A 16,447-nucleotide genomic window follows, 5' to 3' on the forward strand; every position below is an offset into this window, starting at 1 on the left:
CCAATAGGAAGGAAATGAATTTTCTCATCCCTTTTCTAAGGCCAAGTTTGGTCATTATAATTATAAAGCATTTGGTTTAATTTTATTTATTGTTTCTATTGTTGTGGTCATTATATGTTGTTTTTCTGGTTCTACTTACTTTGCGTCATTATGTGAATTTCTTCCCATATTTCTCATGCTCATTGTTTCATCTGGTGCAATAATATTCCATTGCTTTTATGTACCACAATTTGTTTCACTATTCCCCAATTGATGGATGCCAATTTTATTTCCACTTCTTTGCTACAAATAGGATCTTTCTGCCTTTGATCTCTTTGGGGGATATGCCTAACACTGGAATCTCTGGGTGAAGAATGGTTTTGTTTTTAACGAATTGGTTTCTTCAGTTAGCTTTTGTACCTCCTTTTCCATTTGGCCATTCTACTTTTTAAGGAGCTGTCTTTTTTCCATTTTGTCAATTATATTTTTAAAGGAATTGCTCAGTTTTCCTTGTACCTCTGTAATTTGACTTTAAAAATCCTTCTTGAGCTCTTCCAAGAAGGCTTTTTGGGTTTGAGACCAGTTCTTATTCCCCTTTGAGGTTTCAGATGTGGGCATAGTGTCAATACTGTCCTCTTCTGAATTTGTGTTTTGATTTTCCCTGTCTCCATAATAAGAATCTATGGTTTTTTGTTTTTCTATGTTGCTTCTTGCTTATGGTGTTTGCCTTTTTCTTGGCTTTTAAAGTTGATCTCTGCTTCTTGCTCATGGTGTTTGCCTTTTTCCTGGCTTTTAAAGTTGATCTCTGCTTCTGGGGCACAGGGGGCACTATCCCACACTTCTTGTTCTGGAGGCTAGAGGTTTGGTTACTGGCTTTGTGTGCTGGGGCCTCAGGTTTTGGCAGCTGGAGGCTGTAGCTTACCTGATGCTGAACTGAAGCTGGAGGTAGCAGCTGGTGAGTGCTGATGCCAAGTGGGGTTTTACTGCATATTCCTTGGGTTACACTGAAGCTCTGGGGGTGAGGTAAGGGAATGAGGTGGTCTGGTATACCTTGGTGGGTACTACGCTAGAACACGGATAGGCCTAGCCGCTAGTGGACACCCATTCGCCATACAAGTGGTGGTTCTGTATGGGGGTGTCTGCTAATTCACTTGTCTGTGCAAACGCACACAGGGAGTCCTGGTGTTGGTGCTTGACTGCTCCACTACCCTGGGGCTCAGGATCTCTCGCTGGTCTGCTGAGGTGGGGCTTGCCAGGATGTCTCCTGAACTATACTGGTCCCCTTCTGCCACAGCAAGAGGGACCTTTCCCGTTAATTCCCCTAACCACACAAGCTAAAAAACTGCACCCCATCTTTCTGCTGGCTCCACTGCTCCAGGATTTTTCCTGGGGTGGTATTTTCTGGGTTTTTCAGGGGCAGTAAGGGAGAGTGAGAGAGACTTACTGCTTCCTCCACCATCTTGGCTCCTGGAAGTCGAATGATTTTACTTGTAAAGCAAACAGGTTCAGATGACTAAATATCATGAAACAGCTGGGTAGCAGAGTGGATAGAGCACTGGCCTGGGATCAGGCTATGAGACTAGCTATGAGACCCTGGGCAAGTAGCTTAACTGCTCTTTGCCTCAGTTTCCTCATCTGTAAAATGAAAATAATAAGAGCATCTATTTCTCCGGGTAGTTGTGAGGATCAGTTAGATTAATTAGATGATAACTGTAACAGTGCCTGTCGCAAAGTTAGAACTATATAAATGTTAGCTATTATTACTAGCTGTGTGACCCTAGGCAAGTCTTTTAAACTCTTTGTGCCTCAGTTTCTTCATCTGTGAAATTAGGGATAATAACTGCACCTGTCTCCCAGGGCTGTGGTGAGAATCAAATAAGATAATATACGTAAAGCTCTTTGTAAACTCTAAAAAGCTATATAAATGCTAGCTATTAATATTGTTAAACACAGCTAGACTACGTATTTAGCTAAATATAACAACACAGAGAGTTGGTGCATCTGTGAAGAAGAAATTAAGTGGAGATATAATGCATCTTTCACTATAGTCCAGCTCTAATCCCTCATATTTCAGGGGGTAGGCCAAGGAAATGAAGGCCCCGGCAGATCCTTACCAAATTAAAAAGGCTTTGGGACGAGATCTGGCAATTGGCCCATATGTCTAATGATTACCTTACTTTGAAAAGGATCACATTTAGAAGGATGGATGCTCCCAGGTAGTGCGTTTCACCACAGCAACTCATTAAGGTGGGCTACTAAGGCATGTAGTGGTTGTATTCTATATTGCTAGAGGGCACACTCATATCAATGAAATCACAGATCTTTTGAAGAACCCATATGCAAATTGGCTAAGACTCCCAAATAAATTGCTTTCTTTTCTCAACCTCTAGAATTGTCTCCCAGTGAAAAACATTTTGACAAAGGTAAAGGTATCATTGCTTCAACCACTCTGTAGAATCTAAAATACAAATATTTTAGTAATGAGAATAGCCTACATTTATATGGTGATTTAAAATTTGTAAAGATATATATGTACATATATATAATCTTGGGCATTTAGGCTGTTCAGTAAATCGAGCACTGGACCTGGAATCTGGAAGATCTGAGTTCAAAACTGGCCTCACACACCTACTAGCAGTGTGACCCTGGACAAGTCATTTGACTTGTATTTGTGTCAGTTCCTCATTTGTAAAATGTGGACACACTGGAAGAGGAAATGGTAAACCACTCCAGTATCTTTGACAAGAGAACCCCAGTCAGAAATGACTTGAACCACTGAACAATGAGAACAATATAAAATCTTACTTAATCCTATCAGTGACATGAGGTGTACTCATTTTACAGATGAGGAAATTGATATTGACAAAGGTTAAGTGATTTGCCCATGGTCTTAAAGGTAGTAAGCACTTGAGAAAGGATTCACAATCAGTGCTTTCTTGCTTTCAAATGCTGCAGGCTATCTACTATGCTATCTAGCTACAGGAGAAGTAAGGGAGACAACTGTTCCAGTACTATTCCTCAACAACTTTTCCTCTTTTGAGACTTATGCAATCCATTTGTACTATCTTCCCATTACTGTTGCTGCCATCTCTAGGTCATTCAGATTTTTCAGTGAGTTTAGTATTGACCTAGGCACTGTGAGAAGGAGAAGCTGAAATTATCCTTGGGAGAAAACCCCTAGTCAGACTTCTGTAAATGTGATCTTAGTCTGATCACAAGAGCCCTCTTGGTTATGATGTCATATGGCGGGTTCACATTAAGCTTCTACTCCACTGACACCCCCAGAATTTTTCATATAAACTGTTTTCTAAACACGTCTCTCATATTCTGCATTTGTATAGTTGATTGGTTTAATCCAAGTGTAAGGCTTTGTTTGTCTGTATTAAGTTTTATCATTTTAGTCGATCTAGCCTACTAGCCATCTCCATACTCAAACATGCTATCTCTTATTTCTGTGCCTTTGTATATACTATCCCCTCACTTTTTTCTTCATATAATATCCTACTCAGTTTTGCTGAGAAATAATCATCTTACCAAGAATTCCACTTGGCCTAGTGAATTTAGAAGAAAAGATTTTCATGTCATTTCAGATGGGTGACCTGGCCTTTACCCCCTTGTGAAAAAGGGTAACCTAGTAGGCGCAGGCACACTTTAAAACAATTACAAAACCCTTTTATGATTTCTATCCTGATTTGCATTTTCCTCTTGGATCCCATTGATCAGGCATTTCAGGGTCACAGCCTACGTGAAAACACCTAAACTTCATCCCCATGTAGCTGTACACCCTTGCTTACATCTCTCATTTCCACACTTCAATTCCCCCTTCCCTCTTTCATCCTCCTTTTCTTTAGAAAAGGCTCTTTGAAAGCTCACTGATCTTAGTTTAGAGACATTAGAGGCCAGAGAAATGGTTTCACACAGGTTGTAGAGTGGACTTCAAGAACAACATTTTTCACTGGGTTCTAGTGAGAAATGTGCTTGGTAAAGGTTTTATTGCAAAATGCTCAGCGCCTGTGATTATTTAATAAAGGAAATGCCAATCCATAAAATGGCTTTTAGTCTCAACCCAGTTTGTCTGCATCATCCATAGTGTGTGGGAAAGGAATTTTCTCAATTGCTAAGAGGGTTGACAAAAGTGTGAGTTAAAGATCCTGTCCAGGATATCCATAAGAAAAAGTCCCATTATCTAAGACAGCAGCTGGATTAAATGGACTTCATCCTTGGTGAGCCACACCCGGTCTGGAAATTCTTTTAATACACAGGGAAAAGGCCTTTTCAGAACAAAAGGAATCTCCTTTTAGATATGCTGATTAACAGGCAGCCAACATCCCCCACTGCCCATCCACTACATCAGTTTGCCATCAGTAGGACTTCTTAGGTTTCACATAATTTCTGTGGAAACAAAATTCAATCATCCTTATATTGCTTCTTGGAATCCCTAGCTTCCTTCAAGGTTTAGTTCAGGGGTCACCTCCTACATGAAATCCTTTCAGGATCTACCCTGATGTCCTTCTACCCTTCCACTGTCCTTCCCTTCCCTACTCAGAAAACTCCGGTGGCTTTCTATTGCCTCCAGAAACAAATACCTAATGCTGTTTGGCATCCAAAGCCTTCATAATATAGCCCCCTCCCTTTCAAGTCCTTTTATACCTTCTCAGAACTCATTCTTTGATCCAGTGACCCTGCCCTCTTAGCTGTTCCATGAACAAGATTCTCCATCTCTTGGTTCTGGGCATTCTCTCTGGCTATCCCCCATACTTGGAACACTTTCTCTACTCTGCTTTGACTGTTGATCAACCTGGCTGCCTTGAAGTCCCAACTAAAATTCTACCTTGCACAGGAAGTCTTTCCCAACCTCTCTTAATAATATATCCTGTATATAGCTTGCTTTGTAGATAGTGTTTGCATGTTGTCTTCTCCATTTGATGGTAAACTCCTTGAGGGCAGGGACTGTCTTTTGCCTCTTTTTGTATCCTCAAGGCTTAGCACAACACCTGGCACATATTAGGTGCTTAATAAATGTTTACTGATTGATTGATGTAACTCCTCTCCCCGCCATTGTTGGTGCTTTCGAAAATTGTTTTGTATTTACTTATCTGTATCCATGTTATATCCTCCTAATACAGGGGCTGTTAATCTGGAGTATATAAAATTGTTTAAAAATATTTTGATAACTATGTTTCAATATAATTGGTTTCCTTTGTGTAATCCTATGTATTTAATTTTATACATTTTAAAACACAATTCTGAAGAATCCATTAGATTTACCAGACTGACTACCAAAGGGATCCGTCAAACACATATACGCACAGACACAGTTAAAAACTCCTGCTCTGGAAGACTGTGAGCTCCTTTTTGGCAGGAATAATTTCATATATATTTTTGTATCTCTAGTGCCTACCCTACATGGTAGTGCATGTTTGTTGGATGATTCCAGCCTGTCAAATTTTGGATTCCAGTTTTGTCATCCTTTGTGTCACCTACAATTTTGATATTTTTGTTCCAGTCTGGTTTAAGCCCTCACTTAACACAGAAATTTGCCTATGACATCTCTGACAGGCAGTGTAGCTGTGCTGTTAGGGTAAATGATCCTGTGAAACTATCCTCATTTTGGCCTCTCCTTCCCTTTACTTTAAAAGTAAGAATCTATTCCTCTTTTAGTGCTAACATTTTATACTGTACCTTCAAAGAACCTCTTCCAGACATGGAAAAGGCTCTTTGAAAACTCACTGATATTGGTTTAGAGACATTAGAGGTCAGAGAAATGGTTCCACACAGGTTGTAGAGAGAATTTCAATAATAACATTTTTCACTAGGTTCTAGTGAGAAATGTACTTGGTAAAGGTTTTATTGCAAAATGCTCAGTGCCTGTGGTTATGAGCATGTAAAATTTTAGAATGTATTGGAATATCACAATGGCTAAATAAATTCTGGCTACTTGGCAGCCGGTTGGGATTTTTTATTTACATAGTAATGGGCCAAATCTTCAGCACCATGGATTTGAGCCTTAAGTCTCATTGTCTATTGTGCTCCTGTGGCAAGGAAAGGAAAAGGCTTCAAGTTTGGGACCTCTATTCTTTTTCTCTCCCTGGGACTAGTGTGAGGGAAACTCTGGGAGAGCAGAGGCATGTTGGTAATATTCTCCATTTTAATCATCTTAATAACCTCCCCTTAGATATAACAAGCCTATGTCAGACAGTGCTTTGCAATTGGGAAGAGTGTTGAATGAGATCTGGTGAGAGGATTCACAAATCCTACCACAGTCAATCCAATGAACAAATGGTTCTTTCAGTAGAGTATTGAGCTATAATAACTGCTCATTCATTCAACAAACATTTATTGAATGCCTACTATGACCATATTTGAATATCCGTGTGATGTAAATTGGACAAGTTTTCAAAACATATGTACCCAACCTTGTGCAAATCCCTCCTCCTTACGGGACTTCAGTTCTTTGAAATCTGAGGAGATTATAACAGATGCTTTATAAGATTCTGTTCCCTCTGACATTCTATGTTCTAAAGTCCTTTTTCCCCTAACTTTCTATACTTTATAATTTCATATGCAACATTCCATGTACTATGAACCCTTTCAACTTTGACACTTTATATTATAAGGTCCCTTCTAATTCTGACATTCTAAGAGTCTAAGACTTTGGACGGTTAATAAAGTATTCACTTTTCAAGCGGAATGGAAGGAGTTTTGCATACTTCATGACAAAGCCTGAGGAAGTGTCCCCAAATTAGTTTGCTGGGACAGTGACAGAGCAAAGCATAAACAGCCACTTATGTATGTTGTACAAGACATTCTTATTCTAGTATGTGCTGGACCAGACAATGCTGGTGGTCCTTTCCAACAATGACATTCTGTGATTCTATGTTGTAAATCCCTTCCTATGGAAACTTTTAGCTTTGATATTCTAAGACTATAAATTTACATCTGTGATTCTGGAGCCTGAGAAATAATTATCATTAACTCAAGGGTAGCATATGTGAACAATCTGATTTGAACCCCAAGGTGGGAAGTCCTTCCATCAAAATAGATTGTTGTCATCTCTGACCTAGTTGTTAAGTCCTATGGAATTGTCATAGTCCAACAGTTGGTGAGCACCAAAGGAAGGGTTTGAACCAAGGTCTTCCTGACTCTAAGCCCAGCACTCTGTCCACTACCACTGCTGCCTCTGGTACAACGTAAACGACAGCAATCAAAGAAGTTGAAGTAGGGTGGGTTCCTACTTCCGTCTTGAGAGATAGACCTGGAACAGTGCTGCCTACCCAGCTCCTCTTTGTGGCTGTAATTTCCTCATTTGTGTCTTCCTAACTTGTCCACAGGTTTCTTGTTGGCTGTTCAGTTTGTAAGTGCAACAGTAAATAAAATGATTTCTACAGCGGATGGGTTTATTGCAACAACAAGACATGGCTATCTCATCCGTGAGCGCTTCCACTGCCCTCAGCCAATAAGTGCCTCTTACGACCCCCTCAAGAACATAAAGGCAGCATGTACTATCAAAACTAAGAAGCACGAAGACATCCTAGTGGCGGTAACGAAACAGCAGAGTGACTCAGAAAAAATGGAAGAAAAGCAAAACAGTACAAACAAGATCTCTCAAGTCTGTGTGGTCATATGACAGAAGGTGAGATATTACTAAGAGAAACCAAAGGGCAATCCCATCACTCCAGAAGAGATTGTCCTTTGTTTTTCAAATCATTCTCTTTCCTCATCATATCCATTTCAGTTCAGACCTGCCACTAGGATATCATCACTGGACCTTTTCTTAATTTATTTTCTAAACAAATATTTATTAAGCACCTACTATGTACAAGGCACTGTGTCTAGTATTGGCAACATAAAAGTAAAATAACTTCCATTTAGTCACCATAGTAGATAGGATTCAAATTGTAGGATTTTGAAGCTGGAAAAGGCCTTAAAAGCTATCTAGTTCCTATTCCTTTACTTTACAGATGGGAAAAATGAGGCCCAAACAGTAGCTGTGACTTGCCTAAGGTCACACCAGTAGTAAGTGGCAGAACTGGGATTTGAACCAAGGTATCCTGACTAAATCCAGTACACCATTCTAGTAAGGAGTCTACTAATCAGAACTGATTAGCTTGGCCACTACTTTCCCAAGCTGGCTTGAAATCTATCTAACCTTGACTTAAAACAAGGAGTCATTTTATCCCTTCATCCCTTCCCCCTGCCTCCAACCACGAACCCTTTGCTAGTTATCACTTCTGGAGATGCATGTTTTTCAGACAGCAGGATTTCTGAGCCAGACCGAACAAGCTGCCACAGTATCTTCCTGCTTTCATACCATCTGCTGCTGTGGGGCTGAACAGTGAAACACTAGGAATCCAGCTTCCATTTTTAGGCATGGCCTTCCAAAAAATCCCTACTTGTTTCCAAGGATTAGTGCTAAGGGGAAGAGAATCCAGAGCTTAGAGGTGCTTCCCTCATGATTCTAGAGACCACATTTTAACATAAATTTGCCTAGTCTTACTCCAGCAAATTTCATTAGTGTTAATTAGGGAGTTGGGTCCTGCTGGTTACATGCGTCACCAAGAGGTAAAAATAATAGGTCATCACAAAGGAATACATTCCACAAGTTTTTAGAATCACATAGGTTAACAACACTGTGTCATTTTAAAGTTTAAAATAAATGTTTTGGAATGTGAAAAGCTTTTACATTCCCATAGTATTAACAATTCACCTCTTAGATGATGCTGGCAGCAGTATTTGCCTAACAGAATTCCAAGGGTATTACTGACATGACATTTTTGTAAAACGATCTTAACCCAGAATAGTATCAAGTTAGCACCACAAAACTTAGGCCTAATAAGAAGGGTTCAGAAGTATGAGGAGGAACACAGGTCAGAAAGAAAGGAATCACTCCAACTATGGCTCCTCAAAAATCACAGTCTGGGAAACTATAGTTTTTGAGGGAACATTTTTCTCACATTTCATTTTCTAGTTTAACTGTCCCCTGCCTCAGTTTTCTAAAACTCTGATAATTCTGACACACGATAAGTAGACTATCTATGCAAAGAGATGTTCTGGAAATTTTTTTCTCCAGAGTTTTCACAGAATTATGCATGGACCAAAAACAGGGAGGGAGGGACCTCACAGATCCTCACTTTACCTACGAAAAACACAAGACTCAGGGGAAGGGGCTTGTCTGATGGCACACAGCAAGTCTATGGCTGAGCCAGTGCTGGGCCTGTGTCTCCAGATGTCTAGTTAGGGTTCCTTTCACTGTACCAACCTTCCTTTTCTGTAGAACTTGGAAATAGAACTTGGGAAAGAAAATATTACCAAGCATGATGATGTTGCTTATTTTCCAAAAAAGAATACAAAAGATACTAAAGCAGTGTACCTTGATCTTAAGCATTAAAACACAAAATAAATCAAAGTCTTTAGTGGTATTGCTTTCTTTGTTTCCTGCATCCTGAATGGTTATGACTTCACCTTACCATAGGAGAGATCTGAGCTGAGGAATTCAGAAGTAGCGCTGGAGAATTTAAGAAAACCCAGGCTAAGCACTACTGTCGCCAGGTGGAGCGGACCAAAAAGAATGTATAACTGTAAGAACAATGATAATAGTTGACATTTCTCTAACTTAACAAGCAATAATTAAGCTTCTACTGTGTACCGAAGACTAAGCTAGGTGTTGGGGATACAAGACAAAAACCAAATCGTACCTTCCCTCAAGGACCTTACATTTTACTATGGAGAGGTACAAGCACAAAGCTGTATTTGTGTTGTCCCAACTCTTACCCTCCTAGTAGGCAGAAAACACAACATCTAGACAAAGTAATTTCTGGAGGAAATGTACTAGCATACAGAGGGATCAAAAAATGTTGCAGGTAGGAGGTAGCACCTGAACTGAGCCTTGAAGGAAGCTAGGGATTCCAGCAGGCAGAAGGAGGGAATGTATTCTAGAGGCACTGAGGACAGCCTGTGTAAAGATACAGGGACAGAAGGTGGAATGCTGTATACAAGGAAGAGAAAAGCTAGCAGGCCAGTTTGACTGAGAGGGGATTATAAAGGGCGTAATGATTAGGGGACATGACATGGATGATGACAAGCAGGAGGAAAATCAAGAGAGAATGGTGTTGTGAAAACCCAGGAGAGAGAGAAGATTTAGGAGAGGGAGGTGAGGCAAAGCACTTTATATAAATTATCCCATTTGATCCTTACAACCTTGTAAGGAAGGCGCTATTATTATCTCACTTAACAGAAGAGGAAATCCAGGCCAAGAGAGGTTAATTGGTCCAGTAAGTTTCCGAAGCCAGATTCACAATCAGGTCTTCTTGATTTCAGCTGCAGCCCTTATTAATTAGGCCACATTGCTTTTCAACAAGAGCTGCTGTGAGGGCTCTGAGTGAAGCTCTTTCAGCATTTCATATACTGAACATCTCACTGCCTTTCAGGATTTAAGGCATCATCTACAAGGGCTAGATAATGATAAGAGCTGGCCTTTCTATAGTATTTCACATACATTATCTTGTTTAATCCAACAACCCTGTGAAGAAGGTGGTAAAACTATTATTATTAGTATTTGAGGAAACAGACTCATAGGGAAAAGTGGCTTGAATAAGTCACGGTTTGCCAACAGTAGAACTGCATTTGATCCCAGTTCTTCTAACTCCAAATATCTTTCAGAAAACTGAAATCTTTTTAGTTAGTAAAATTTGGTCATATCATGTTTAACCTCCACTAAAGTCTCCTTTCAATACTTCGCCCTCCTGGCTGTAGGTTCTCAAAGCCTATGCTGGTGGAATTCAAAAATCCAGAAGGAACTGTTTACCTGGAGGGGCTTTCAGTATGAGTTTGGCGACTGTTATGTGTCTGATATTCAAAACCAGCATGGAAAAATCCAGAGAGGCTCATCACTAGAAGGTTGTCCGTTGGGTAATGAATTTCTTTAGCTACATAAGACTAAAAATTGCAGATAACTGAAGTAGATAACATAGAGATAAATTTAATGTACAAAGCAGGGAATTAATTTGATATGTGTTTCCTTAAGACTCACAGCTACAAAACATTCAGTTCCTCTGCTCCCAGTTAAGGACTGAGCTTAGCTTGACCCCCAGCCAGAAGGAGGAATGAGTTAAAAACAGTTGCTTGTATATGCAGAATTTTGCTCCACAGTGTAATTATAATAGAATTATATACAATATTAAATCAAAAAGTGGTCTTGGAGATGAACTAGTCCAATAGCCTCATTTTACAGAGAAGAAAACATTCAGAGAAGTTAAGATACTTATAGGTCACACAATGATTTAGTGACAGAGCCAAGGCTTAGAACACAGACTGTCTGACTCAGAGTAGGCCATTTTTCCATCTACTTTATTATCAAATACACAAGAAAATCAGGCTCTACCATGTAGCAAGAAAAAGTAGAAGGCTCCAAGCTGCCGGAGTTTGAGTTCAGTGACATCTCTGCAGTCTATGATCTGAGATCCCTTTTAGCTTTGACATTCTCTGTTCTGAGGTCACTTTCAACTTTAACATATACGATACTTTCTCAAGAGGCAGCTGGTGGTGTTGTGGATAGAATGGTGGGCCTTGGAGTCGGTAAGACCTGAATTCAAATCCTGCCTCAGACACTTATTAGTTTTGTGATCCTTGGCAAGTCACTTAACCTCTATATGCCTCAGTTTTCTCATCTGTAAAATAGGTATAATAGCACCTGTCTCATAGTTATTGAGAAAACTAAATGAAATACTATTTGTTAAGTACTTAGCATAGTGCCTTGCACACAGTAGGCACTTTACAGATATTTACTGACTGACTGACAACCTTTCAATGTTCTAGGACAGGGATTTTTGATTTTTTTTTATCTCATGACTCCTTTTCACTCAAAGTCTTGAGGACTCCCACAAAAAATCTGTTAATATGGGTTATTTTTTTTATATTTACTATATCAAAAACTAAAACACTCTAAACATAAAGACATCTAATGTGATAGAAACAGTTTTGACTGCAAGGACCCCCTAAAAGTGTCTCAGTGATTCTCTGGGGGGTCTTAGACTACACTTTGAGAACTGCTGCTTGAGATACTTTTCTAAAACTATAAATAGCAGAGAAGGTACAAGTAGTTTTTTCACCTGGGAGGTCCCTAAACTAATAACATTTCGGTCCTATCACTATTTCTAATCAGAGACAATTTATTGATATACAAGTATTTCTACTTAGAGAGAAGTTTAGAGTTTCTTCTGCTAATCAGAATACTTATTGTCTCCCTAAAAGCTTCTAAATTACATTTTCTGGAAGTTGTGAAACAAAAGACAAAATTCCACAGCAAAGTAAAAATACATAATTTAAGTTTATGGTTTTTCATTTACCAACAGAACAATAGTGACGTTAATGCTTGGGCACACTGGGAGGAAATATCTTCCTGAAACCAATTATTTCCTCTTAATCTACTCCCTCTAAGGATTTTCACAAAGATATACTTCTTTAAAAAGGATTAAATAAGAGGACATTACCCCCCTCTAAGTCTAGTTACCATAAAAGCCAAACTCTAATAAAACTAGTTTCAGGGAATAAAGATTCCTCCCTGAAATTGTCTTCTATTCAAGCGTGGCAAGTAAGTTGTGGCTCTTTCTCCTAGAGCCAGGCTAGCGACATTACCCCCTTGGGGTGCCATGGTATTATCAGGGTTGGTATTATTTTTTTCTCTACTGCCATGGCTTCACCCTCTAACTGGCTGTATTTTCCTGCTTCTATTGGGGACCAGTAACTAGCATCCTAGTTCCATTTAACTACATAATGTCAATTAGTTTTTACAATTTTTTTTAATATATAGCAAGAAGAAACCACAAACATTTAAGATAATGCACAGCAACCTAGAAAATGAAACCAGCCAAATTCTGATCAGGAAAGACAAGAAAAAAATCATTTTTCTAGCCCAGAACAGCTTAGGAAGACAGATGGTAAGGTTTGTCAACAATGAGGTGGGGGCTGGCCAGGAGCACACAGGGCAGATGTGGGGAGCATTTCAGTGCCTAGAGATGGAGAAGGGGCTGAGACAGAGCACCACAGTGATCCCTCAACTATCACTAGGTACAGAAAAGGTTGCCATCTGATAGCTCTGTTGCCCATTACCCTGTTCGGGATCACAGGTCGAGGATGAAAAAGAGCAGTCACAGTTGAGCTGGGCAGGCCCTCACTGAGTACTGAGCACAGAACACATTCCAGAAAGGCAGATGTATGTCTCTGAGCCTAGGAACTCAGTTCTAGCTGTTAGCCCAGGAAGTAAGACTGTAGTGGAATAATCAGGGCAGGACACCACGACCAAAGGAGAGCCAGCAGTTCAGTCACTCTGAACCTGCAGAACCTCCCAATGGGCAAACTGAGTAGGAGGAGTCTATAGAAACACAAGTCAGCAAATTCAGACCTAGGTCAAGAACTTACAAAGTTTGGGCTAGAAGATCAGTGAACACATATCTACCTGGATCACACCATTTCAGAAGCACTGAAAGCTTACAGGCTCCTAGTCTGAGCTGAGAAATTAGCAGAAAGATATAGAAGGACTGAAGGTCAGGCCAGATATCTAGAACAGAATGCTAACAAAGTCCAAAGTCAAGAGAAGCAGATCGAAAGAATGAGAAACAACAAAAAGAATGAGCAAACAAATACCAACAAAAAAGAACCTGACCATAAAGAGCTACTATGGTGAGAGGGAAACTCAAGATACAAACACAGAAGATAATGATTTGAAAACGTCTACAAGTAAAACATCAAAGAAAAATGCAGATTGGAATAAGCCCAATAAGAATTTTAGAAGAGTTAAAGAAAAAGTTAAAAAAAAAGAGGAAAACCAAAAGATTTTTATAACCAAATAAGAGAAGTAGAGATTGAATAAAAAGAAAAGAAATCAGATGTATGTAAGAAAGATACCAAAGAAGAATTAATAGCTTCATACAACAGGAATAAAACCTTACTGAAGAAAATAATTCCTTGAAAAGTAGAGTCAACAAAATGCAAATTAATGACTTTGGGAAATATCAAGAAATAATAAAGCAAATTAAGAAGACTGAAAAAAAAGAGAAGAAAGTGTGAAGTAACTCATTGGAGAAACAATTGACCTGGAAAATAGATCCAGAAGAGATAATTTAAGAATTATTGGACTACCATACCTTTTAACCCAGCAATACCACTGCTTGGTCTATAATCCAAAGAGGTCAAAGAAATCTGAAAAGGACCTATATGTACAAAAATATTTATAGCAGCTCTTTGTAGTGGCAAAGAATTGAAAATTTGGGGGATGTCTATCAATCACGGGAGGGCTAAACAAATTGTGGTATATGATTGTAACAGAATACTAATTGTATTATATATATATACATATATAATACTATGTCTATATTAATTGTATTGCTATAAGAAATGACAAGCAGGATGGTTCAGAAAAATCTGGGAAGATTTATACGAATTGATGCAAAGTAAAGTGAGCAGAACTAGGAGAACGTTGTCCACTGTAACAATAATGTTATAATGATGATCAACTGTGAAGGACATGGCTACATGATTAAAACAAAGATCCAAGGCAAATCCAAAGGATGCATGATGAAAAATGCTATCCCCTTCCAGAGAGAGAACTAATGAACTCTGAGTACAGGTTGAAATATAATTTCTTCACTTTATTTTTCTAGCTTTTTTTTTGCAAGATGGCAAAAATGGAAATATTATGTTTTGCATAATTTTACATGAATAATTGTTATCATATTGATTGCCTTTTCAATGGATAGGGGAGAGATTGAGAGAATTCAGAACTCAGAATTATTTTTAAGAATGTTAAAAATAAATAACGCATTTTAAAAATTATTGTACTACCTAAAAGCCATGAACAACAACAAAAAGGGCCTAGACATCATCAAGAAATGTTGAAAGAAAACTATTCAGATATCTTAGAATAAGAGGGCAAAGTAGAAATTGAAAGAATCCATTAGTCACCTCCTGAAAAAAAATTCCAAAATGAAAACAACTAAGTATATAATAGACAAAATTTTGAGTTTCCAGGCCAAGAAGAAAATACTATAAGGAGCTAAAAATAAAGAATTCAAGTACTATGGAGCCACAGTCAGGGTCACATGAGATTTAGCAGCCATTTTCTATATGGAAACATAGAGCTTAGAATATGTCAGAAGACAAAGTATCTAGGATTATAACCAAGCATAATCTACCAAATAAAACCAAGCATAATCCTACAGGGGAAAAAGTTAACATTTAATAAAACAGAGGGACTTTCAAGTATTTCTGATGAAAAGACTAGAGCTGAATAGAAAATGTGACATTTTAACACAAGACTAAAAGAAACATAAAAAGGTAAATACAAATAAGAAATCATAAAGGACTAAACAAGGTTAAACTGTTTAAATTCTTATATGGAGAAATAATACATGTAACCTCAGAACTTTATATCACTAGAATTCTTAGAGTAAGTTTAACTATATAGAGGACCTAGGTGTGATTCTATTATGTTTGGCTCATATTAAAAGAAGAACAGAAGGGTAGGGTAGAGGATTTTTGCACTGGGAAAAGGTGGGGTGGGGGAAAGCAGTAGAAGGATGGAGAAAATTATCTCACATAAATGGGGCATGGAAGGAAGCATTTATACAATGGAGAAGGCAGTGGAGACAGGGGGCAGGAAACATTTGAACCTCATTCTTATATGAACTGATTCAAAGAGGATATACAAATAGTTATGTACAGAAATTCTTATCTCACAGAGAAATAGGAGGGAAAAGAGTTAAGAGAGAAGGAAGGAGGGTCAGAAGGAAGGTAGTTTAAGGAAGATAGTGGTCAGAAGCAAAATAGATGGGACTAAATAGAGAAGCTTAAGTATATGAGAATAGGATTCAGGGAACTACAAAATTAGTAATCTTAATTGTGAATGTAAATGGGATGAACTCACCCATAAAGTGGAAGAGGTTAGCAGAATGGATTAGAAACCAGAATCTAAGAATATGTTGTTTATGAGAAACACGTTTGAAAGAGAAAGATATACACAGAATGAAAATAAGGAGCCAGAGCAGAAGCTTTTATGCTTCAGCTGAAGTAAAAATGGCAGGGGTAGCAATCATGATCTCAGGAATGCACTTAAAAGGAAAAAAGAATAAATACAGAGGCCAAGGACTGAGACCCTATCATAGGGCCAAAAAACCTTAGAGGGGAGAATGCCTTACTCACCTTTCTCTTTACTGATTGTCTCTTACTGTGAGCAGAGTCTCAAATTAGACATAGGAAGTTGCTGAAGCTCAGAGGCTTCTCTGAATGTCTTCATAGCCAACCAAAGAGTCTCCTCCTCAACACATGGCTAGTTAATCAGAACCAATTAATTAATCAATAAACATTTAGAGTTACAGTTACAGAATATAAATGCATCTTCTACAGTTTCTCCAAAGCAATTCCATTTCATGTCTTCTGGAAGCAAGTTTCTTAACCTTCTGTAGGTGAAGAGACA

The 16,447-nt window shown here is 38.6% G+C and overlaps 1 protein-coding gene across 1 annotated transcript in view; it reads left to right on the top strand.

Annotated features, from left to right (window-relative positions):
* NWD1 (NACHT and WD repeat domain containing 1) overlaps positions 1-9,385 on the top strand; it is a 79,266-nt gene extending 69,881 nt beyond the window's left edge. The window contains exon 18 of the mRNA XM_072601268.1: positions 7,311-9,385. Within this exon, the coding sequence (XP_072457369.1) occupies positions 7,311-7,606 (296 nt within the window). The 3' untranslated portion in view covers positions 7,607-9,385. The remainder of the gene's footprint in view (positions 1-7,310) is intronic.
* Positions 9,386-16,447: the final 7,062 nt, after the last annotated feature.

Source organism: Notamacropus eugenii, chromosome 4 (assembly GCF_028372415.1).
Source record: "Notamacropus eugenii isolate mMacEug1 chromosome 4, mMacEug1.pri_v2, whole genome shotgun sequence".
Lineage (NCBI taxonomy): Eukaryota > Metazoa > Chordata > Mammalia > Diprotodontia > Macropodidae > Notamacropus > Notamacropus eugenii.